This window comes from Mixophyes fleayi, chromosome 5 (genome assembly GCF_038048845.1).
Source record: "Mixophyes fleayi isolate aMixFle1 chromosome 5, aMixFle1.hap1, whole genome shotgun sequence".
In the NCBI taxonomy this organism is placed as follows: Eukaryota; Metazoa; Chordata; class Amphibia; order Anura; family Limnodynastidae; genus Mixophyes; species Mixophyes fleayi.
The window spans coordinates 50381929-50406005 of NC_134406.1; the positions used below are offsets into that span (position 1 = coordinate 50381929).

General features: G+C 42.6%; 1 protein-coding gene across 2 annotated transcripts in view; it reads right to left on the minus strand.

Annotated features, from left to right (window-relative positions):
• The window catches only part of LOC142158305 (sodium channel protein type 5 subunit alpha-like), a 289400-nt gene that overhangs the window by 76174 nt on the left and 189149 nt on the right, over positions 1–24077 (minus strand). For both annotated transcript variants that reach the window (XM_075212169.1, XM_075212168.1), the window contains one exon: positions 20913–21395. In XM_075212169.1, the coding sequence (XP_075068270.1) occupies positions 20913–21395 (483 nt within the window). The remainder of the gene's footprint in view (positions 1–20912; positions 21396–24077) is intronic.

The following is a 24077-nucleotide window of genomic DNA, read 5'->3' on the forward strand; positions in this document are numbered from 1 at the left end:
CGGAGACAAAGACGGAGAGGGGGGAGAGGAGAGCGACAAGGAGGGAGGTAGGTGGGAGACTGGAAGGAGGGCAGTTAAGTGGGGGACAGGAAGGCTATAAAGAAGAGGTGGGTTTTTAAGGCTCGTTTGACGCTGAACAAGTTGGGTGAAGTTCTGATGGATGCGAGCGTGGGAGGAGGTGACCAAAGGGGAAGAGAGGCGACGTCCATTGGCCAAACGCAGAGGGTGGGATGGAGCATGAATGGATATGGGGATGGAGATGTAGGGAGCAGTGGAGTTGGAGAGGGCCTTGAAGGTAAGTGTAAGGAGCTTGAACACGATTCTGTAGGGGAAGGGGAGCCAGTGAAGGGATTGGTAGAGGGGGGAGACAGAGGAGGAGCGGCGAGAAAGGAAAATGAGCCGAGCTGCAGCATTCAGTACGGAGCGAAGGGGGTCGAGATGATAGCGGGGGAGGCCAGTAAGGAGGAGGTTGCAGTAGTCTAAGCGGGAGATAATAAGAGAGTGGACAAGAGCTTTAGTGGCATCTTGGGAGAGGAAGGGCTGAATGCGTGCGATGTTGCGCAGCTGGAAGCGGCAAGATTTTGCAAGAGAGAGAATGTGAGGGGCAAAGGAGAGAGAGGAGTCGAGGATGACACAGAGACAGTGAAGTTGAGGAACAGGGGAAAGAGAGGAGTTGAGTACAGTGATAGAGAGGTCGGAAGGGCAGGGGGAATGAGTGGGAGGAAAGACAATTAGTTCTGTTTTCGCAAGATTAAGTTTGAGAAATTTAGAGGACATCCAGGAGGAGATGGCAGAGAGGCATGCGGACACCCTGGAGAGGAGGGAGGGAGAGAGATCAGGAGAGGAAAGGTAGAGTTGGGTGTCATCCGCATAAAGGTGGTACTTGAGACCAAAGGAGCTGATGAGTTCGCCCAGGGAAGAGGTGTAAAGAGAGAACAGTAGGGGTCCGAGAACAGAGCCTTGGGGGACCCCTACTGAAAGGGAGGAGGGGGAGAGAGATCCAGAGGTGGTGACAGAGAAGGAACGGTCAGCAAGGTAAGATATACACTCATTTAGGCTTCAATGTAGATGATTTTATACAAGTGTGTTTTAACATGTTATTTTATGTTTTTTATTAGTTAGAAATATGTGTTTTAAATAAATCTAATACTTAGCCAATCCTTTGTGGAGTATTGTCTTCCTTATGTTAGTGGTTTATCAGAGGATTCCCCAGCACTATTTTAAATTGTGCTATTGCTTCTATTTGAATAGAAGAGAAGGAGGGGGGTAAAAAATCCCTTAACTGAATCAGCTGTGGGAATTCACTCTATATATTTAATTACAGAATTCATTCTATAATGTATTTTATATTTATCAAACGCCTGGTACTTTCTTGTTTTCCTATGTCTATACGTTGAAAGTGGCATTTATTTAGTTTTAGTGTACAGAAGGCAAAGGTGAATGAGACCCCATCATAAAAAATCCTGCATTGTCCTCTGGATCATTCAAAAGCACATTCAGTTCATTCATACAGAGAAAAAGTATTGGGTTGGTTTTTGGGCGGTTCATAAATGCACAAAATGACATTTTAAGATTATTTTAACATTATTAGTAAAACTGACCAATAAAACTAATCTTTAAAATACATTTTGCCGATTTAGTAAACTAGTTACTTTCTGTGAATGGGTCTTTGGCAGGGATACAGCCAGCTATATCTGAATGAAAGGCATGTACTACAATACATATCACTGCTTATCACCAGCCTCACATCAGTGATATAATAACTGCACAGTCATGTTTAATATCAACATACAAATCACGTATTACACTGCAAGATTTAATAAAGAGGAAAAAAAAACAGATGCAACACAGAGATAGTTACCAGCAGGAACAGACTGTCCGAATTATGTTATGATGTTATGACACACAAAACATATGTGGTGGTTATAAAGGGAGAGTACTACTGCCTCACAGCATTAGGGTCATGAATCTGATTCCTGATAGGGCCCAACCTTTGTGAAATTTGTTTGTTCTCCCCTTGTTTGTGTGGGTTCCCTCCCACACTCTAAAAACATACACGGTGGCTCAGTGGTTAGCACTTCTGCCTTACAGCACTGGGGTCATGAGTTCAATTCCCGACCATGGCCTTATCTGTGTGGAGTTTGTATGTTCTCCCCGTGTTTGCGTGGGTTTCCTCCGGGTGCTCCGGTTTCCTCCCACATTCCAAAAACATACTGGTAGGTTAATTGGCTGCTATCAAAATGACCCTAGTCTGTGTGTCTGTCTGTCTGTGTGTGTGTGTGTTAGGAAATTTAGACTGTAAACTCCAAAGGGGCAGGGACTGATGTGAATGAGTTCTCTGTACAGCGCTGCGGAATTAGTGGCTCTATATAAATAAATGGTGATGATGATGATACTTGGCTCTTAACAAATGGACCCTAGTCTGTGTGCATGTGTGTGTGTAGGTAGGGAAGGCAATTTATATTGTAAGTTGCAATAGGGCAGGAACTGATGTGAATAACTATACATTCTTAACCAATATACATGATTGGTTCTGTATAAATAAACATTAATAATAATAACTCTACATATTGCAGTACTCTGTTAATCACAAATTTATATGGTTGGGTGCAGGGGCATAGCTACAACTACTGATGAGTGGCTACTGCCCTTGTGACCAAAAGGAAGCCTGTGATTGATTAATAATACAGGCTGCTTCACATTGGTTAATATAACAGCATCCATGGACTGATCGTTAGAGGGAGCATCAGTAAGCCACGGGAAATTAGAAAGTGTCTGCTTTATGTACAGGGCCTTATAAAATGTTTCTATATGACACGAATAACACTGTCTCAGGGCTGCACACAGCTTAAACAGGAGTTTTACAAAGCAGAAACAGTAAATAAGAACAGCACAAAGTTAGCCATTTCCCTATTAATGTTTTTTCCCCCGTTAGGCTAGTTTTTACAGATAAACGTGAAATGATGGGGTCTGTTTCAAAGGAGCAACTATTTGCTCTGCAGAGGTGAAGGCATTTTCTTATGCATATTATTATCTAGTTGCAATTCTGTGTGTCACATAAGATAGAATAAAGCTAACAGGGATGGCAAATGAAGGCATTCACAACTTAGCAGGGCATCGCTAAGCTTTTTCACCTCACAATTGGTTTTAACACCAACTGTGACGTGGCTTTAACAGTTATTTTCAATGTAGTTCCTTTTGTCCAATCTAGGTGCACAAATTGCATTCTGCATCCACGTAGATGCCAATATACCAATATATCTGATATAACAGTACACAATTATTATATCCAGGACTCATGTTTTAGTGTTTTACTGGGCTATGTGGTTCTCTCACTCCTGATTCCAAGAATTTACTATTCATCATGGTAAAATTCTTACCTATCAGAACGGATCTGTAATGCCAGTGATAGCAAGATTACTGTATATTGTGTTATCTGTGCTGTGGATCCAAATATTTGTCCAGTGGCCAAAGCTCATACTGCTTTCTATAAATTAGACAGGATCCTTTACATCCACATATCCACCAAGGACTGTAAACCCTTTCTGACCTATCTTATACATTTGGTATTTTTCTTTTTATCACAGCTATAATGCACTCTTAGCTTATTGCATCAACCAGCACCACTGTAACACATTAGCTGGCTCTGATCAAAGATCATAAAATACACTTTGCAACACAGAAGAGGTAACAGGAAACGATGTCACAAAACTAGAGTGTACAAGGTTTTACACGATAGTAGTACAACAATCAATAAATAATATTGATATAATTCTGGCAAAGGAATGATATTAGAGAAAAGCATTGTACTGAAACAGTAGTAGATGTTACAAAAACAACAGTACTGTAATGATATATAAACACAGATCTAACATAAAAACAAATTATTAAGAGACCAGGCAAACTGTAACCCTCACTATATTTATCTGTTACAAACAGTCTAGCTTTCAAAAACAAATACGCATTTTTTTATTACACTTCTGTTCTGCGAGGATTTATATTTATTTTGCATTTACAAAATTTGCTGTACTGTAATATTTTCTTCAGCATGTATATAAACAAAAGATCGACATACCTTTTTAAATGTATCATCAGTCTGGTTAAAGATATTATCAGCCAAGGACAGCAATGGGCAAAGATAAATATAGCATTATTGTTTTATCAATACATTATTTCAAAGTTCAATGCAAAAAAAGACATGCAGCTATTAACCATCTGACAGTATTATACTATCAACCTCTTACAATCATTTTAATCGACTATGCCCAGACTGTAGAAGCCCTTGCCTTAAATGTACTTAGTTGTCTCATCTTTCAGTGTTTTAGCAAGGATTTCAGCATTAAAACAATTGACAAACTATGCGTCTACTCCTTCCTAAGTGAGGGTTATTCACCAACATCGTTGCACTTAGGTAGGAATTTGCATTTAAATATAGCAACCAAAGAGCAATTAGCTTTTATCTGATTAGTGCAAGTTACACAATGAATGCAAAATTCTTATTGGTTGCTATGGTTTAATGCAAATACACACTTAGGGGCATATTCAAGTAGGTGCCGGCATCGTGGCTGCGCGCCGGAACAGCACGAGAAGGTAATCCACAGTACTGCAACAGCGTGGATTTCCATTCTCAGCCCTATCCGCGATGTTCCTGTAACGTATTGACACACTTACATGTGCAGCCGCGCATAGCCGCGATGCACGCACCTAATTGAATCTGCCCCTTACACTTACATATAATGCTAGTAAATGATCCTCAGTCTCTACACCACTGTGAATATACTTTTAAAGCAAATAAGGTAACTAGCAAATAATGAAACCATCGTTGTCCTCCCGTGGGTTGGACCAATTGTCAAGCCCTAGGTGAAGCTTTGGTGGATCCCAGGGGCTAAAGGAGCCCCCCTAGCCTTTTGGCGAAGGGGGTCTGAAGACCCTTGCCACCTAAGGGTCCTTTTGGGGGTCGGGGACTAGGGCTCTTCCTCTCTAGAGGAGGGCCATGTACCGCATCCCTTGTGCACTTTTTTATGGTTTTCACCTTTTTTTGGGCACTTTAAATCATGAAAGCACGTTCCCAGGCTTTCAATAAAAAATAAAAAAACTAGCAAAAAATGAAAGCTCAAGTAATTTGATACTTCTGTTTAGTGCCAGTGTTTTCCTTTAGAGAAGGAGATATGATGTTAAAGGTTCTTCTCCATATTTCAGTCTGTCTCAAATGTTGCTCCATATGAAACATAAACTCATAGGGCCATAGTTCCGCTTATTGTGCCCAAAGTGTCCCCCAATTCAATGGAAGTGCCTGTTCTCCGAAGTTCACACGAAAAGTGGCCAGTGTACAAAAACAAAGAAATAAACATTTATTTAATAATTAAGCAGTGAACGCGGGCTTGAGGAGCTTTTTTTAATCCAATTAAACTTTATTTTAATATATGTGTCTGTGATTTCTATTAACTTTACACTTTTCTCATAATGAGCAGAGGTCTTAGAGAAGTTGCCACTCCAGAGGGGGAATTCAATTACCAATACTACGGTAATTTTAACGCAAATTTGCCTCACCCCCACAAAATATTTTCTGGGGAAAAAGGATATGTATAATATAAGCTGTATATTACATCTACTGCTATTTATTTAAGTGGAAAAGCTTTTATTTAACTTTTATTTTTTCTAAAAGCAGCAGAACTGAAAGTTCTTTCTTAAAGCAGTGGAACTGGAAGCTCTTTCTTATAGCAGTGGAACTGGAAGCTCTTTCTTATAACAGTGGAACTGGAAGCTTTTACTTATAGTAGAGTGTGACAGACCCGGGCCTTATATTGAGAATATCGTGCCAACCCGGTCTGTCCTCAGTGGGCCAATTGAACAACCATGGCCCACTCTGTTATTAAATGCCGCCCGGTGGCCAGATCTGTTATTAATGTGGTGTCCAGAGAGGGAGGGGAGAGGCAGCTCACAGGAAGTGTGAATCAGCTGTGGACCCTGTGACATCAAAAAGTAGTGGAACGGGTTAAAAAAAGGAGGGTCAGGACCTTATCTAAAATCAGTAGGGGGTCTCTCCCTGTTTGCTAACTATTGTTCTAGCAAGTCTGCAACACAGTCTGAATGGCACCATCACAGCAAGGGGTGACCACTGATGTCATGCACTATTTCCACCCCGGTTACCACCCAAACTCTTCACACCACCAATCACAAGAGGACAGTGAGTGGGGGGGGGGGGTGGTGAGAAGGGACCAAAAAGGAGCTGTCTGGGGGATGGGAGTGTTGTTGGAGAATCTGGAGACAGCAAGGACCTGTTAGAGAGTAACCGTATTCTCGCAGGGCCTTAAAGGAATGCTTGAGGCAGGAGCTTCTTGACAGAGATCGGACAGTGTACCTCTAGGACTGATTCTGTTACCACTCCATCGGGAGACACTCGCAGATTCTGGGGAATTGGTGAGCCTACATCCGTAGGGAGACTGATACCCAGGGTCCCACCAAGCTGGTGGAGAGTTGGCCGAGCGGCTGGGATCAGCAAGATACACAGACCCACCTTAAGGATCAGAAACCCTGGCCCACTTGGATTGTCAGCTGTGGATTTTATTACCAGGAGTTTGGGCCTGCTAGGACTCTGTGCTTGGAGGTAACCTGCTGGGGATTTTGTTGGGGAGTTTTACTTGCACTGGTGATTTTCTGACACTTGATATATTTGGCGGGGGGAACAAGTTTCTCCTTGGGGAGCACTGTTGTATTTTACTAAGTGTGTGCACTTTGTTTAATAAAAGGGATTATTATTTCTTTCCTGTCTCCTTACCTGTGTGACCTGTGAACCTAGAGGACCGGGTATCTAGAGAGCTTTGGTAATAACCCCGGTGTCCTCACAATTTTGGTGGCAAGCAGTGGGGTCACACAGTCCCAACGTTTGGGTAGAGCGCAGGGACTCGTATCCAGATACGGTCAGGCTCTGTAAGGACACAAGGCAACAGTCTGTCAGCACCAGTGTTAGTAAAAAAAAAAAAAAAAAAAACCCTAGCTAGGAAGTCAGCAGGAATGGCCACAGAAGCAGAGCAGATCAGCTTAAAAGCCACAGAGAGATTCTATATGAAAGCAAGGAAACAACACTTGCAGGGGTTCTGCAGAACCAAAGGGGTGGACTTTGATGACACAGACGTGCGTGAAGTTCTGGTGGCCAAACTAATGGAATGGGAAAAGGCCCACCCTGAGGAGATGGAAGAGTCAGAGGTGGAAGAGGAGGAGGCCAAAGACCAGCCACAGAGACCCCCTAGTGGGACACAACCCAGACCACCGTCCGGCACTCCAGCAGTGCTGCAAGATTGGCTGACAGCACTGGGGGAAAGGGCAACCCTGCATGAAAGGGCAGCCGTACTCCAAGCAATGTTGGGGGTAGCATATGAGGTACCCCAGATTCAGAGAGTAGAAGGTCGGGGAGAGGCCCGGTTGAGACCTCAGCTGGGATATAGTGGAGTCCCAATTTTTAAAGAGGCAGACACAGACATTGATACCCATCTCCAGGTTTTTGAAAACTTGATGGGAGTCCATGGGATTGAGGAGGAAGAGTGGTCCAAATATCTGGGACCCAGCCTGACTGGGAGAGCGCTGGAAGCTTACCAGGCTCTAAGCCCTCACGAATGTGGGGATTATGGTACAGTGAAAAAGGCACTGATGGTAAAATTCCAGTTAAATGCAGAGACCTACAGATACAAGTTCAGGACTTTGAATAAAGGAGGGTCACAGTCGCACCAGGAATTTGCCAGCCAGCTACAGAGGGCCTGCGAGAAATGGATGGAAGGGAAAGGGGCCCGCTCCGCTAAGCAAATTAAAGAGCTCATTATGCTGGAGCAGCTGACTCTAAAAATGGCCCCAGAGATCCGGGAATGGCTGGCGGACAGAAAACCTGAGACCCTGGAGGAGGCAGCAGGGCTAGCTGATGAGTATGTGGTGAGTCGACCAAGATGGAGAGCCCCTAGTATGCCTAGTCAAGCAGCTGCAGGGAGGGGGAGCCGAACAATTCCAGCAGGTCTAGTGACACCGGGAGCCCCCTTTATTAGAGAGAACTCTGCCCGGAATCCAAGAGATGAACCAGCCCGATCCAGACCCTGGGACCTGAATCCAAAGAGGTGCTTTCGGTGCAACCAGGTGGGGCACTTCCAGAGAGATTGCCCCCGTACCAGAAGTCCGATCCCAGGAGCCAGAGCTGCACCAGTGGCCGCTGTACAGTATGCCCCAGGAGATTTTGAAATCGGCATTGAGGCCGAGCCACCCTGTCCTGATGTGCCAGAGGCAAGGGACGGGGTGTATGTGGTGAACCTGATTTTGGGGAAGGGGAGGCAGAGCCCTAGGAATATGCAGGGTCATCTACAGGACGTGTGGGTGGGGGACTGCAAGGTCCAGGGGTTGAGAGACTCAGGAGCATCCCTGACCCTGGTGGAGCCTGATATAATTAAAAGATCCCAAGTTATGGAGGGACAGCAGGTCCGGATTTCCACGGTGGGGGGCCATCTTGCAGATATTCAGGTGGCCCGGGTACATTTGGATTGGGGGGCGGGATTTGGAATGGTGGAGGTGGGCATTCTGGATGGACTACCAGCAAAAGTGATTTTGGGGAATGATTTGGGCCAGGGATTGGTCACTCACTTTGTGCAAGCTGTGACCCGCAGCCAGAGCCGAGCACAAGCCACAGCAGCACAAGAAGCCGCAACGCCAAGGAGACCACCAAGATTAACCCCGGCAACCAGAACCAAGGAGCCAGAGGCAGCACCGTTGGTGAGTAACCCAGAAATATCTGATGTTGTACCAGAAATTGATTTGGGGGAGGCGGACAGAAGGGAATTTAGGAAGGCCCAACAGACTGACCCATCCCTAGCCAAACTGAGGAGTGCAGCAGACGCTGGGGGAGGGGAAGTGGCAGGCAGTAAAGTAGTGTGGGACAAAGGACTGTTATATAGGGTAGTCACCCCCACCCTAGATCAAGACCCAGGGACAGAAGTGAAGCAGTTGGTAGTACCATGGGCTTACCGGACCCATTTATTAGCGCTGGCCCATGACATTCCAGCAGCGGGGCACTTTGGGACCAGAAAAACGTTGGCCCGGTTGTTGCGGACTTTTTTCTGGCCTCAAGTCACCCAGGATGTGAAACGTTACAAAGCCTCCTGTGACACCTGTCAGAGAATAGGGAGAGCCCCTAAGAAAGTTCCACTACAATCCCTGCCTATAATTGAGGAGCCCTTTGCCCGGGTGGCTATAGATATCGTAGGTCCATTAGCCATCCCCAGTTACACCGGAAAAAGATTCATCCTCATCCTGGTGGACTTTGCCACCAGATACCCAGAGGCAGTAGCCCTGTCGTCCATAGACGCAGAGCATGTGGCCCAGGCTCTGGTGGACATTTTCAGCCGGGTAGGATATCCCAGGGAAGTGGTTACTGACCAGGGGACCCAATTCCAAGGGGACCTAGTCCAGACCCTATGGGAAAAGTGGGGCATTAAGCCCCTACGAACCACCCCGTACCATCCCCAGACCAATGGGTTATGTGAGCGTTTCAATGGAACGCTGAAACACCTCCTGAAGGCATATGTACAGTCTGAAGGGAGAGACTGGGACAGGGCCCTGCAGCAGCTCCTGTTTGCATACAGGGAAGTACCCCAGGAGTCCACCGGATACTCTCCTTTCGAACTTCTGTATGGCCGGAGGGTACGAGGCCCCCTAGACCTGGTTAGAGAGAGCTGGGAAGGAACATTCCAGGCCAATGAGCAGCCTATCCTTAAATATGTAGAGAAGATGAGGGAGAGGATGAAGAGAGTAGCGCAGCTGGCGCAAGGCCATTTAAAAGGAGCCCAGGCAAGACAAAAAGAGTGGTACGATGCCCACGCTCAGGATAGGAAGCTGAACGCAGGACAGAAGGTGATGGTGCTAATCCCAATGAGACGGAATAAACTTCAAGCCACCTGGGATGGCCCATACAAAGTGGTGAGGCAGGTAGGGCCGGTTAACTATGTAGTAGCGCTGGATGATGAGGAAACCTGGCTGAAAACCTTCCACATCAATCGACTAAAAGGTTATGTGGAACGGCAAGTGGCAGCAATGGTGGTGTGTTGTCCCCCCATGGGTCCCACAGAGGTAGACCCCCTACTGGAGATGATAGGGGAGGTGAGAGAGGAAAAGGGGGTGGAGACAGTGACAGTGGGGACGCAGCTAGGAGAGGGACAGAGGCAGGAAATGAGGGAGGTACTGGAGAAGGAGCAGGCCCAATTTACCTGTAAGCCCGGTCGTACCCACCTAGCCACCCACCATGTAGACACGGGGGAGGAGAAGCCCATAAGGCAGGTAGCATACCGCATGACCCCGCTGTACTGGCCCAAGTACGGAAGGAGATAGAGGAAATGCTGGCCTTAGGAGTAATTAAGAAGTCAAATAGTCCATGGGCTGCAGGGGTGGTATTGGTCCCGAAGAAGGATGGGACCACCCGCTTCTGCGTGGACTACCGTAAACTAAATGAGGTCACCACCACTGATGCTTATCCCATGGCCCGAATAGATGAGCTACTAGACAGGCTAGGGGCAGCCAAGTTTGTGTCAACTTTGGATCTGAGTAAGGGCTATTGGCAAATTCCCCTCACCCCCGAGGCTCAGGAGCGGTCAGCCTTTATAACCCCACTGGGATTGTTTGAATGTACGACAATGCCGTTTGGGATGAAAAATGCTCCAGCCACATTCCAACGGATGGTTGATGACCTGTTGGGGGGGTGTCAGGAATTTGCCCAGGCTTACTTAGATGACATTGCCATCTTCAGCCAGACGTGGGAGGATCACTTAGTGCAGGTGTCAGAGGTCCTGAGGAGAATCAGGCAGGCAGGGTTGACCATTCGCCCAGACAAATGCTTCATGGGCATGGCAGAAGTGCAATACTTGGGGCACCGTGTTGGTGGGGGAATCATACGACCTGAACCGGCAAAAGTAGAAGCCATTGTTCAGTGGCCCCGACCCACCAACCAAAAGCAAGTACGAGCGTTCCTCGGGATCGCAGGGTACTACAGAAAATTTGTGCCGCAGTATAGCACTGTTGCCAGGCCCCTGACTGACTTGACAAAGAAAAAATACTCTAGACGTATAGAATGGACCCCAGAGTGCGAGGGAGCCTTTGACGCTCTGAAGGCAGCATTGACCCAGTCCCCAGTGTTAGCAGCCCCAGACTTCAAGAAACGATTTCTGGTACAGACAGATGCTTCAGGGTGTGGACTCGGTGCTGTGCTCAGCCAAGTGGGGGAGGATGGGCATGAGCACCCAGTAGTTTATTTATCCCGAAAGCTGGTGGATAGAGAGGTAGCCTATGCCACCATTGAAAAAGAATGCCTGGCCATAGTGTGGGCCCTAAAGAAATTACAACCCTACATTTATGGGCAAGAGTTCACAGTAATTACAGACCACAACCCTCTTTACTGGTTACAAAGATCTGCTGGGGAAAATGGGAGGTTATTACGGTGGAGTTTAGCATTACAAGGTTATAACTTTACTATCTCGCACAAAAAGGGAAAAGACCACTCAAATGCGGACGGACTCTCCAGAAGAGAGGAGGAGAACCCTTCATTAAGGAACCCACCGTGCCAAGGAGAACATCTGGAGCCCGACCACCAGACTCCAACTGTCCCCTTGATTTAATAAGGGGGAGGTATGTGACAGACCCGGGCCTTATATTGAGAATATCGTGCCAACCCGGTCTGTCCTCAGTGGGCCAATTGAACAACCATGGCCCACTCTGTTATTAAATGCCGCCCGGTGGCCAGATCTGTTATTACTGTGGTGTCCAGAGAGGGAGGGGAGAGGCAGCTCACAGGAAGTGTGAATCAGCTGTGGACCCTGTGACATCAAAAAGTAGTGGAACGGGTTAAAAAAAGGAGGGTCAGGACCTTATCTAAAATCAGTAGGGGGTCTCTCCCTGTTTGCTAACTATTGTTCTAGCAAGTCTGCAACACAGTCTGAATGGCACCATCACAGCAAGGGGTGACCACTGATGTCATGCACTATTTCCACCCCGGTTACCACCCAAACTCTTCACACCACCAATCACAAGAGGACAGTGAGTGGGGGGGGGGGGTGGTGAGAAGGGACCAAAAAGGAGCTGTCTGGGGGATGGGAGTGTTGTTGGAGAATCTGGAGACAGCAAGGACCTGTTAGAGAGTAACCGTATTCTCGCAGGGCCTTAAAGGAATGCTTGAGGCAGGAGCTTCTTGACAGAGATCGGACAGTGTACCTCTAGGACTGATTCTGTTACCACTCCATCGGGAGACACTCGCAGATTCTGGGGAATTGGTGAGCCTACATCCGTAGGGAGACTGATACCCAGGGTCCCACCAAGCTGGTGGAGAGTTGGCCGAGCGGCTGGGATCAGCAAGATACACAGACCCACCTTAAGGATCAGAAACCCTGGCCCACTTGGATTGTCAGCTGTGGATTTTATTACCAGGAGTTTGGGCCTGCTAGGACTCTGTGCTTGGAGGTAACCTGCTGGGGATTTTGTTGGGGAGTTTTACTTGCACTGGTGATTTTCTGACACTTGATATATTTGGCGGGGGGAACAAGTTTCTCCTTGGGGAGCACTGTTGTATTTTACTAAGTGTGTGCACTTTGTTTAATAAAAGGGATTATTATTTCTTTCCTGTCTCCTTACCTGTGTGACCTGTGAACCTAGAGGACCGGGTATCTAGAGAGCTTTGGTAATAACCCCGGTGTCCTCACATAGAGGAACTGGAAGCTCTTTCTTATAGCAGTGGAACTAGAAGCTCTTTCTTATAGCAGTGGAACTGAAAGTTCTTTCTTATAGCAGTGGAACTGGAAGCTCTTTCTTATAGCAGTGGAACTGGAAGCTCTTTCTTATAGCAGTGGAACTGGAAGCTCTTTCTTATAGCAGTGGAACTGGAAGCTCTTTCTTATAGCAGTGGAACTAAAAGCTCTTTCTTATAGCAGTGGAACTGGAAGCTTTTACTTATAGCAGTGAAACTGGAGGCTCTTGATTATAGCAATTGAACTGGAAGCTCTTGATTATAGCAATGGAACTGGAAGCTATTTCTTATAGCAGTGGAACTGAAAGCTCTTTCTTATAGCAGTGGAACTGGCAGCTTTTTCTTATAGCAGTGGAACTGGAAGCTCTTGATTATAGCAGTGGAACTGGAAGATTTTTCTTATAGCAGTGGAACTGGAAGCTCTTTCTTATAGCAGTGGAACTGGAAGCCCTTTCTTATAGCAGTGAAACTGGAAGCTCTTTCTTATAGCAGTGGAACTGGAAGTTCTTTATTATAGCAGTGAAACTGGAAGCTCTCTCTTATAGCAGTGGAACTGGAAGCTCTTTCTTATAGCACTGGAACTGGAAGCTCTTTCTTATAGCACTGGAACTGGAAGCTCTTTCTTATAGCAGTGGAACTGGAAGCTCTTTCTTATAGCAATGGAACTGGAAGCTCTTTCTTATAACAGTGGAACTGGAAGCTTTTACTTATAGTAGAGGAACTGGAAGCTCTTTCTTATAGCAGTGGAACTAGAAGCTCTTTCTTATAGCAGTGGAACTGAAAGTTCTTTCTTATAGCAGTGGAACTGGAAGCTCTTTCTTATAGCAGTGGAACTGGAAGCTCTTTCTTATAGCAGTGGAACTGGAAGCTCTTTCTTATAGCAGTGGAACTGGAAGCTCTTTCTTATAGCAGTGGAACTAAAAGCTCTTTCTTATAGCAGTGGAACTGGAAGCTTTTACTTATAGCAGTGAAACTGGAGGCTCTTGATTATAGCAATTGAACTGGAAGCTCTTGATTATAGCAATGGAACTGGAAGCTATTTCTTATAGCAGTGGAACTGAAAGCTCTTTCTTATAGCAGTGGAACTGGCAGCTTTTTCTTATAGCAGTGGAACTGGAAGCTCTTGATTATAGCAGTGGAACTGGAAGATTTTTCTTATAGCAGTGGAACTGGAAGCTCTTTCTTATAGCAGTGGAACTGGAAGCTCTTTCTTATAGCAGTGGAACTGGAAGCTCTTTCTTATAGCAGTGGAACTGGAAGTTCTTTCTTATAGCAGTGGAACTGGAAGCTCTCTCTTATAGCAGTGGAACTGGAAGCTCTTTCTTATAGCACTGGAACTGGAAGCTCTTTCTTATAGCACTGGAACTGGAAGCTCTTTCTTATAGCAGTGGAACTGGAAGCTCTTTCTTATAGCAATGGAACTGGAAGCTATTTCTTATAGCAGGGTAACTGGAAGCTCTTTCTTATAGCAGTGGAACTGGAAGCTCTTTCTTATAGCAATGGAACTGGAAGCTATTTCTTATAGCAGGGGAACTGGAAGCTCTTTCTTATAGCAGTGGAACTGGAAGCTCTTTCTTATAGCAGTGGAACTGGAAGCTATTTCTTATAGCAGTGGAACTGAAAGCTCTTTCTTATAGCAGTGGAACTGGAAGCTTTTACTTACAGCAGTGAAACTGGAAGCTCTTTCTTATAGCAATTGAACTGGAAGCTCTTGATTATAGCAATGGAACTGGAAGCTATTTCTTATAGCAGTGGAACTGAAAGCTCTTTCTTATAGCAGTGGAACTAGAAGCTTTTTCTTATAGCAGTGGAACTGGAAGCTCTTGATTATAGCAGTGGAACTGGAAGATTTTTTTTATAGCAGTGGAATTTGAAGCTCTTTCTTATAGCAGTGGAACTGGAAGCTTTTTCTTATAGCAGTGGAACTGGAAGCTCTTTCTTATACCAGTGGAACTGGAAGCTTTTCAGTTCCACCGCAGATGCACAAACCAGAAAGCTGGCTCACACATTTGTAGACTAATTTGGCAAAGCAATAACTAACTCTTACTGCTCCAGACCAAATTGATGGTTTTTGATTTTTAATAAATAGGTTTATATGGAGTCTGGGAAATATATCTATATTTTAATAATTACAATAGTTTTAAGATTTTGTTTTATATAACATTTACATTAATTATAGATTGAAAAACTAGATCAGCAGATTGATTGTAGATACGTTAAAGTATCCCACAAGATGAGTTGAATATGTCTTTTTGCAACCAGACTATACCTTTTATGGGGAAACAACATACAACTTTTATTGGTTGTGACAGTTTGAAAAGAATTTAAATGGTGTTATCTGAATTTCAGACAGTCTGCTGTTTATAAGATGTGTCATATAATACATAGATCTAGCAAAAGATTTAGAATTTTCAAACTAAACTACTAAAAATCTCGGTAGATTCTTATGACAGTTTAAAAAAGTGATTATATTTTAAAACAGTGATGCTCTAATTCAACGGTAGACACAACACATGAAGATGGTTCTAATAAAATAGAAAATTACATACTCAGTTCCTACAGCAAATATTGTATCACGGTGAGATGAAGTCATCATGAAATGTGCAGAGTGAGTGGCACAAATAAGTAGGTGATGGAAGGGGACCTATCAGCACTGTCAAAAGACTTCAGCACCGCACTCACATCCCAGAGTAATGTCTCTAATGGAGCAGATAGCAAAGTGTTGGAATGGAGTAATATGAGCTGCTGCGAGGAAGCTGCCAGGCAGGTGTGTTGAAAGAACTCTACAGCACATTACAGGTAATCTACTAAAAAAAGATCATGTAGGTGACGACGAGTGAAGTTAGTTTATGGTCTGCATTTCCTTCAGCACTAGTGGCAAATCTCCACTTCCACAAATTTCACTACACATCTTGGCAAACTCTATTTTAGTTAGAGTCATTATAAGGTCATGCTGCTTATCATTCTACAGCAGGCCTGGCCATCCTGTGGCTCTCCTGGTGTTGTGAAACTACAAGCCCCAGCATGCTTTGCCAGTAGGTAGAAAGCCGATCTTTGGTTGGCAGCGACATTCAAAATGCATCAAAAGCCATCAAGCCAGGCAATGCAAAATATTTTAAAGATTTTCCACCCACAGGGAGGTTTCTGCATAGGAAAATTGGGGACAGACACCATTATGAAGGTGCTGATAGTCCTTTACAGTACTTCTACTGAAAATTTGGGGGTATATTTATCAAGAGACAGTTTACGTAAAACTTGGGTTTAGTCTTTAGTAAAACTGATGTTTTAATAAATGACAGAAAACCGCTGAGAAACAGCGTTTTTTCATAACCTCCACTTGATAAATATACCCCTTGGTGTATTGCATTAAGGAAAGAGGGGCCAAATGCACAATATAATTACAGATGACTCCTAACCCCCCCCCCCCCTTCCAAAGATTAATTCCTCTTTAAGGCAACAGCATGTATTAATGGACATTAAATAATTCCTTATACAGAAATTTGTTGACAAGTGTAGATTTAACAGCTTGGAGGAATAAGAAAGCTTATATTAGGAGATAAAAGCTACATTCATTTATTTGGTTGAAGCAATAACTAAAAAAAACATTTCATTTGTAAGTGACATATCAAGACTGGTCACCAAAATTATTCGGAAAAAATGATTGGCTATGTTTAAACATTTTAGTCATGAATCAGTCTGGGATTAATAATTGGTTGATTTATGTCAAAATTAGTGCTTTTAATATGAGAAACCCAAATAATTGTGGTGGTGGGTGTGAATGCCTTTTTTTTATTTTGTTGGATAAGGAATCGGACCAGTGAACAATTTTGTTGCAGTTTTTGTTAAAAAGGGGCCACTCGTGATTTTGTGGAGATCAATCTGTTCATCCAGAAATGGATATTTACATATCGGATGATCCATATGTGTGATACCACAGCCAGTTAATGACACAGGGAACTAGTAACCAGTGGATATTTTGCAATTTGTAATACATAGTTGCCTACTCTCCCGGAATGTCTGGGAAACTCCCATTTTGGGAGTTCTCCCAGACTCCCAAGAAAGCAGGCAAACATCCAGCCATCTCCATTGTTGATGTGGGTGGGGGCTAAATGCACCATCATGGCCCTGCCCCCTGCTGCGATTGCCCAAAATTGTCCAAGATTGACAGGGGGTGGGGCCTAACGGTGCACCACGTGTGGCCACATCCCCTCAACGGACACCCACCCGGACAGCTGCTTTCAAAAGTAGGCAAGTATGCTGTAATATTGACAATATAATTTAAAATGGATCTTATGAAAATAGTGATTACTGATCCTTATTGTGCTTGTTATAGCTACCAATGCATTTGTGAAAAAAAGATCAAAACATTTCCTGCTTGCCACTTCCTTTGAAATGATCCCAATAGTCTCAGCTTCTCTATAGTATATAAACAGAGCTGAGTATGCATAGTTGTCAACATTTTTAAATAAATTCCAGACACTTTGCTGCCATTCTAAGCACTTCACTCTAGGTAGACATTGGTGCTCTAATAGAATGTATTTGTATCTGGAATACAATCTGTAATAAATATTAACTTATACAAACAGACAACAGGAATTGATCATTTTAGATGCAGAAATAGATTAATTATATTTTGCATATTTTGTCTCTAAATATTGAAATTTAGGGACATTCATGTTTTTAAAAGCTGAAAGTGTTCCTAAAATTAGTAATAACTGACAACTAGAGCATTGATAGACAACCTGAAACACTTTTGAGATTGTATTGTGCAGCCCTCTAACCTTTAAAAGGGCAGCACCTGCCCTTAATCTCAGTAATATTATAAAACAATACATTTAATCAAAGAGGCACCGATCTGTAATAACATATCAGCATGTTAAACAAATGTTACAAGTAATAACAAACAAATTTGAAAATAAAACAGATAGGAGCTGGGGGCCGCAGATGACGGCTTAGAGGGCCGCCTCTAGTCCATCACTGCTCTACAGTATGGTCAGGAAGTTTTCTCACTGTTTTTATTTTATGGAAAATCCTATTACAGTAACAACTACTGTCAAATAATCAGATGTTTACAAAAACCTCTAATTTGATAAACATAAACGAAATGTACAGGCTTCTGGTAGACTATTTACACGCTGGAGAAATAGCCATTAATAAACACAAGTATGGAAGATTAGAAAATTAACAGTATTGTTAAACATCTGTCTGCAATTCAGCAAACACCATTATCTCAGGCTGAGTCACAGCTGTTGAAAAGACCAGAACACCGTGTATGGAATCTCTCCCAGCACCAGGAAGCGTGTATCTATGCAACAATATGGCAAGCACTATTTTCTATTGTAACTCAAAGCAATATTGTTTCTAAAATGAAGGTGGTAATGATAAAGTCAGGAACGGCAGATACCGTGCTGCTGGTCTGTTATCCTACATCAGTATAATTAAATGGTATAGTACATCTTGATTCATAGTAGGATTCTCTGCTTCATGGTGTAGACTGACAACTCTGTGATGACGCAACACTTTATGATGTTTACCCTTAATGCACCTGTTGTGTTGCTTATCACACATATAAAAAAATGCAGGCACTCATGACTGAGAAAGAATAACTGGAATTTAGCATTAAGCTGGTTTATAAGCAAAGTCATTAGATGCACCTGCAGATAGTATGTGCTGTGATTTTGCTTGGAAAATAAAAGAACATATTCAACCTGGCTTATTTAATAGTGTAGCATAAACTGCAACCATGTGCATTATCCTATATTACCAACCAAATATCCTTCAGGAGTGTAATTAAACTAATGAAAGGTAATATCTGATAGGTTGTCATTTATTTATATTGTACAGTCTGCAAGATAGCCATTGTGAATATAGTACAAAAAGATATTTCCATTTTTGATTTATTACATCTGCTTTTGCATATTGACATAAATGCATATGAAGGTGGTAGCATTTATGGAGGTGTACAGAACTTGGCTATGCAAAGAATGTTTACTAGGTATTTGCACGTTCCCAACTGGTGCAGAGAAAATACTGTAAGAAAATAAGGCAGATGTACAAAGATGACCCATGTGTGTATGCCTGCTAAACTGAGCCTTCCAATGGGAAGGGGGGTGCAAATGGCAAGATATCATGATTTGTGTGTTGGCCCAATATGACCATGATGCTATATATTGCTCCTACTGAAATGATTATTATAGGGTATGGGGGATAAAGTGTAAGTATGAAGAAAACCACTATTGACCTGTGTGTACAGTCATCTTCCGATCACACTAATAGTCTGCAGTCAAGTCAGAAGTAACCGAGACCTGAGAGCCGAACAACTGGATTTTTTCCAATTTAGACACCAGCATGCACAGCCAAACTGAGCAATGATCTTGTTGCTAATCTCTCGGTCAAGTGGCAGGATCGCTCCGTGTATGAGCACCAGAGGGCGGCAATAAAGTAAAGTAAAAAAGCTAGCACTTGTCCTGGCTGCCTTTAATTCTAGTAAATAGGAAGTAGAGAGGGTGTTCAATCTCAAACTACAATCTACTTATACTGAATTGATACACATCAACTGACATCTTGTGCTCACAAGTAGATAGTTTACAGACATCTTAAATATATGCCTTTATATGGCCAGAAGGCAGCAGAAATAAGATGCCAATCATTTTATTATCAAAATGGGAGTTCTAAATTGTAAAAATTAATTTAAATTAAACAATGAGCTCCACTCTATTGGCCTAATTCACCCATAAAGCTGATTTATCCTTTTGCAGGAGAACATTTAGTATCAGACATGCTCTACTTGAGAACCGTAAAAGAAAAGAAAAAGTGAGATTATGGCTGTGGTAATTGTGTTGCTGTATGTAAATATTAGTATACAATATTGGAGCCTTGGTATATGCAGCGTTTTGCATTCCAGAGACAAATATAGTTACATGTCTTTAATGAGCAGCTATTGAAACTCCTATCAAGCCTGTTTACTGATTTGTTTTAGCTACACAAAGTGAAGCAGCTGACAGGATGTGTCCTAGATGAAATAGCACACCTGCTATAAGAAACACAAGAGACTCTCAAGCAGCCAAATCAGGAAATAGTCAGCTCGCCTCTGGTTCTATGATGAGGAGATAGATACTGAAACATAATGTCCAATAGTCAAGGTCACGGAAGAATCTCCTCACATGATTGCATGTTGTTTGTTATCAAAGCATTTCATCCCACTTAAGGGTATGTTTCAATACTAAAATTCCTAATTTGGAGAGTACATTTAATGCGTGGCTTATTCCAGCAGACGAAGCAGTGGAGTCTGATCAGAGGACAACACTTAGATACTAGTGAGAAAATGTTAGAATAAACCTGTGTTATATAAATATTATACGTGGTGTCTAACGTTACTATTTTTAATCATATTTCATACTTGCCAACTCTCCCGGAATGTCCGGGAGACTCCCGCATTTTGTGAGAGTCTCCCGGACTCCCGGGCGAGTGTGGCAATCTCCCGAATTCTGCCCACTTCACTAGGAAGTGCCCCACTTCCTAGTGAAGTGGGCAGAATTAGATCCCAAACGCCGCGATTCCCGGTGAATCGCGGCGTTTGGCCCCGCCCCCGCTGTCAAATGACGCAATTTGCGTCATGACGTCACAGGGGGCGGGGCCGAAATGACGCGATTTCGGCCACCCCGCCCCTTCACGCCCCCCTCCACTGGCTGGCTCCCGGAAGGGAGCTGAAGAAAGTAGGTAAGTATGTCATATTTGCCAAATTTTTAAAACTCTGCTCCGGGAGATCCTGGAGCAGAGGTCATGTGACAGGGCGTAGGAGGGGGCGTGGTGACTCTATTGCGTCACTGTAGCCACGCCCCTGCTAAGAAATCATAAAATTCACAGCATTTCAAAGCAGGGGGCAGGGCTTGATGATGCAAAATTGCAACATTAAGCCCCGCCCCATCACTACCGTGAGAATGCCTGCTCTCCTGGGAGTCCGGGAGGACTCCCCAAAATTCAGGAGCCTCCCGGAAATTCCAGGATAGTAGGCAAGAATGCTTTTATTCTAATGAAATATTATTATAGCTCTAAAACAACCATTTGATAGACAATGGATAATTGCCAAAAACATTTGGTACCTTGTAATTAAAATTCATCTAAATAATCAAAGACAGCAATTTGAACTTACCTCTTTACTATTCTCAGCATCTGTGAAAATACTCTGCTCATCCTCTTCATGATACTCGGCATCAGATTCACCCAAAGCAATAGGAACGCAGACAGAGAGACGAGGGTTGGTCATGTAATCGTCACCTTCGCTGACAACATATTTGTCACCATTTTTCGCAATGCCCCCGTTGGTGTTATTACCATCCCTAAAATCACCCTTGTCTTTCCCAGTTTCGGCCATGTTGATGTGATGGTGCAGATTGATGTTGTTGATATTTCTGTTCTTCCTAGACAGACTTGTCATAAAAGTGTCTCCAGTTTTTTTGGGCTTGGTGAATAAGTTACAGAAAAAATCGAAGATGGTTTGTTTAGCATAGGAAACACCTTTTTGCATTCTGGCAAAAGCAATCTGAAGATTATTCATTTCTCCATCATCATCTGGGGCGGACAAATTATCTGAACTGAATGAGCTTAGCAGGAGAGCCAAGAAGAGGTTCAGAACCTGTAAAAGGTTTAGAGATAAATATAATAAGTGAATGAAATAAGTACAACATATAATAGGCTATTAGATTATAGCATTAACTTTACAAACTAAGACACGTTACATGGCATCATTTATTTTATCAATTTACAACAGAAAAAATATTTATATTCAGACAAATTAAAGAGATTAGCATGAAGTGCTGAAAATTATTACAATCCCTACCTGAAGTGCCTAGTAAAAGTTTGGGGCAGAAGTAAAAGAAAATATTTATACCTGAAGCCAATATTCACTAAAGTATGAGTTATACACAAAAAAAAAATACTTTATTACAATAGATCTGGAGGAGATATAAGCAGTTCTAATTGTTTTCATAGCAACTAATCAACAAATTAATTTTCATCTGTACAGTGTACATTACACAATGAAAACGAGCATTTGATTGGTTGGTATTGATTAGTGCAATTTTGCACCTAACTCATATTTTAGTAAATAAACATAAGTATAGCCTTATTTATAGGTTCTGATCAAACATTTCCACTCAGTTTTCTATAAGCTACAGCATATTTGAACGTTATTTTGAATATGTATTTAAGCACTGAATAACCTTAACTTAATATATCTTATAAAACTATGTGTGAAATACAATATGTATAAGTATTTTATTTTACTTAAATCATTATTATTAATAATAATAATACATTTTTATATTTATATGCAGCAACACAGAAAATTTGGGTGTTTTATATTAGGTTTAATCCTCAGAAGCACTTTAAATTACAGAATAAATCATAATGCAACGTCTATGGCAAGTGAAATATAGTGATCAATAAGAACAATGTTTTTAACTACTAAAGGCTTCACATTATTTCTTACATCGGAGCTCATTCATGTCAGTGAGTGGGATACTGTATATTTACCCTGGTTCAGTCATGACACATAAAATAATATACACACTTTTTTGGAACTAGACCTAATTTTCTAGTTTATTATATAGAAACCTACAATTATTTAAACCCCAAAATTTAAACTTTTAGATCTAGAACCATGAAGATAAAATGGACTGTTTATTGTAAACATGACATTCCGCTGCATATCTGGTAACAGAGTACAGTATTAATTCCCCTCCACTACAGATAGCTGAAACTCTTCCTACAGCTTATCCTAATCGGATCCAATACCAGACAAAAAGCTGAGAACGCAGTCATATGTGTAACTGTGACATCACTGGTCCTGCCCCTATGTAGTGCTGTAAAGCAAGTCTGCTTTATCATTCTCTCCCAGGGGCTCACGTTGAGTTGGACGTAAACTGTGTTTTCAGCATATAATATGCTTTTTTACTTGTGCACATGCCGACAAAGCACTGGATACGTTTGCGGCCATAAGAGTCGAATCTTGCGCTGGCAGCAGCTTGCGGCCCCTAACAATGAAGAGGCGGAACTGTAGGGGGGAGGGGACTATAAGGGGCGTGATGGAGAAAATGTGATTTATGTAAACTGAGACTCAGACGCACATGTGCCAGCCAGGATCACTGGTGTAAGTTATAAACCAATATTGATGACCATCTGCATAGATGCGTCTGGCTCAACATACCCATGTAAGATGTGTCTTTTTTATTGGGATGCAATATCTGTCTACTTTTTAGAAGGGAATTGCGTCCAACTCTACATGAGGCCTGCTGTGTTAGAGAAGCCCCATACTCCTAACGTGGCAATGGCTACAGTGGACTGAGAGTATGGAGGACTTGTTTACAGTAGTGTGCCGGTAACTCTGATGACCTCTTCTGGCACTCCAATTGGAAGCTGTGCCGGTGACGTAAACAAAAGGCATGTCAAGCGGGCAAGTCTAAAGAGTCTGTGGAGGAATGTCAGAGGAGCTGAACACAGAGGAGATGAACGAGCAAGACAATCAATAATGGCCCGGAGCAAAATAAATAATAAGAAAGGAAATAAAATTTATAAGAAAAAGAGGGAGAACTTTGGAGAAAGTTTACAACCGGTCAGGTTAAACTGATCTGACAGTGGAAAGGAAGCAAAAAGATAGTGAGTGTGAGGATTTGTATTACATTTGTGTCTAAATCCAAAAGAGGTCTTCCTAAAACATATTGACGTGCATACCTGATTGCTATTACTACTGAAAAAGTGTGAAAAGGGCAAGAAAATAATACAGCCTCAAATGAAGCGTTACACTGCGCTATATGGGTTTTATGTCTAGGCTATAAAGAAAAGAACAAAAAATACAAATATTTGAGGGTGGCACATAACTAGGTAGTAGAGAAACAAAGTGCACATAAGCTACACTTTGTTATAGACACAAAACAAAACGGGTGCAGGCACATTAGTTTACCATAATGTGTGTGTGGCCAGTTCATTACATTTTTACAAAAATATATCTCCGTGTTCAACAAGAAGAGCACTTGCATGAGGCACGTGCCATATACAGACAGACACAACGAAAGTATCAAATATATTAACACTTGTTAATAATATAATCATTAATGAAAAAACATTTAAAAAAACAAAAAAAATATATTAAAAATTGTTTAGCATGAATTACATTTATCAGGATGATGTTATTAATGTCTACTGTATATAAAATACATTTTTACAGTTGCTCTTGATTGCAAACACATATTCTAGCATGCATACTCAATCTTCATCACTACCACTTGGCACTTACACCTGACCTGTAGCTGGTGGAAGT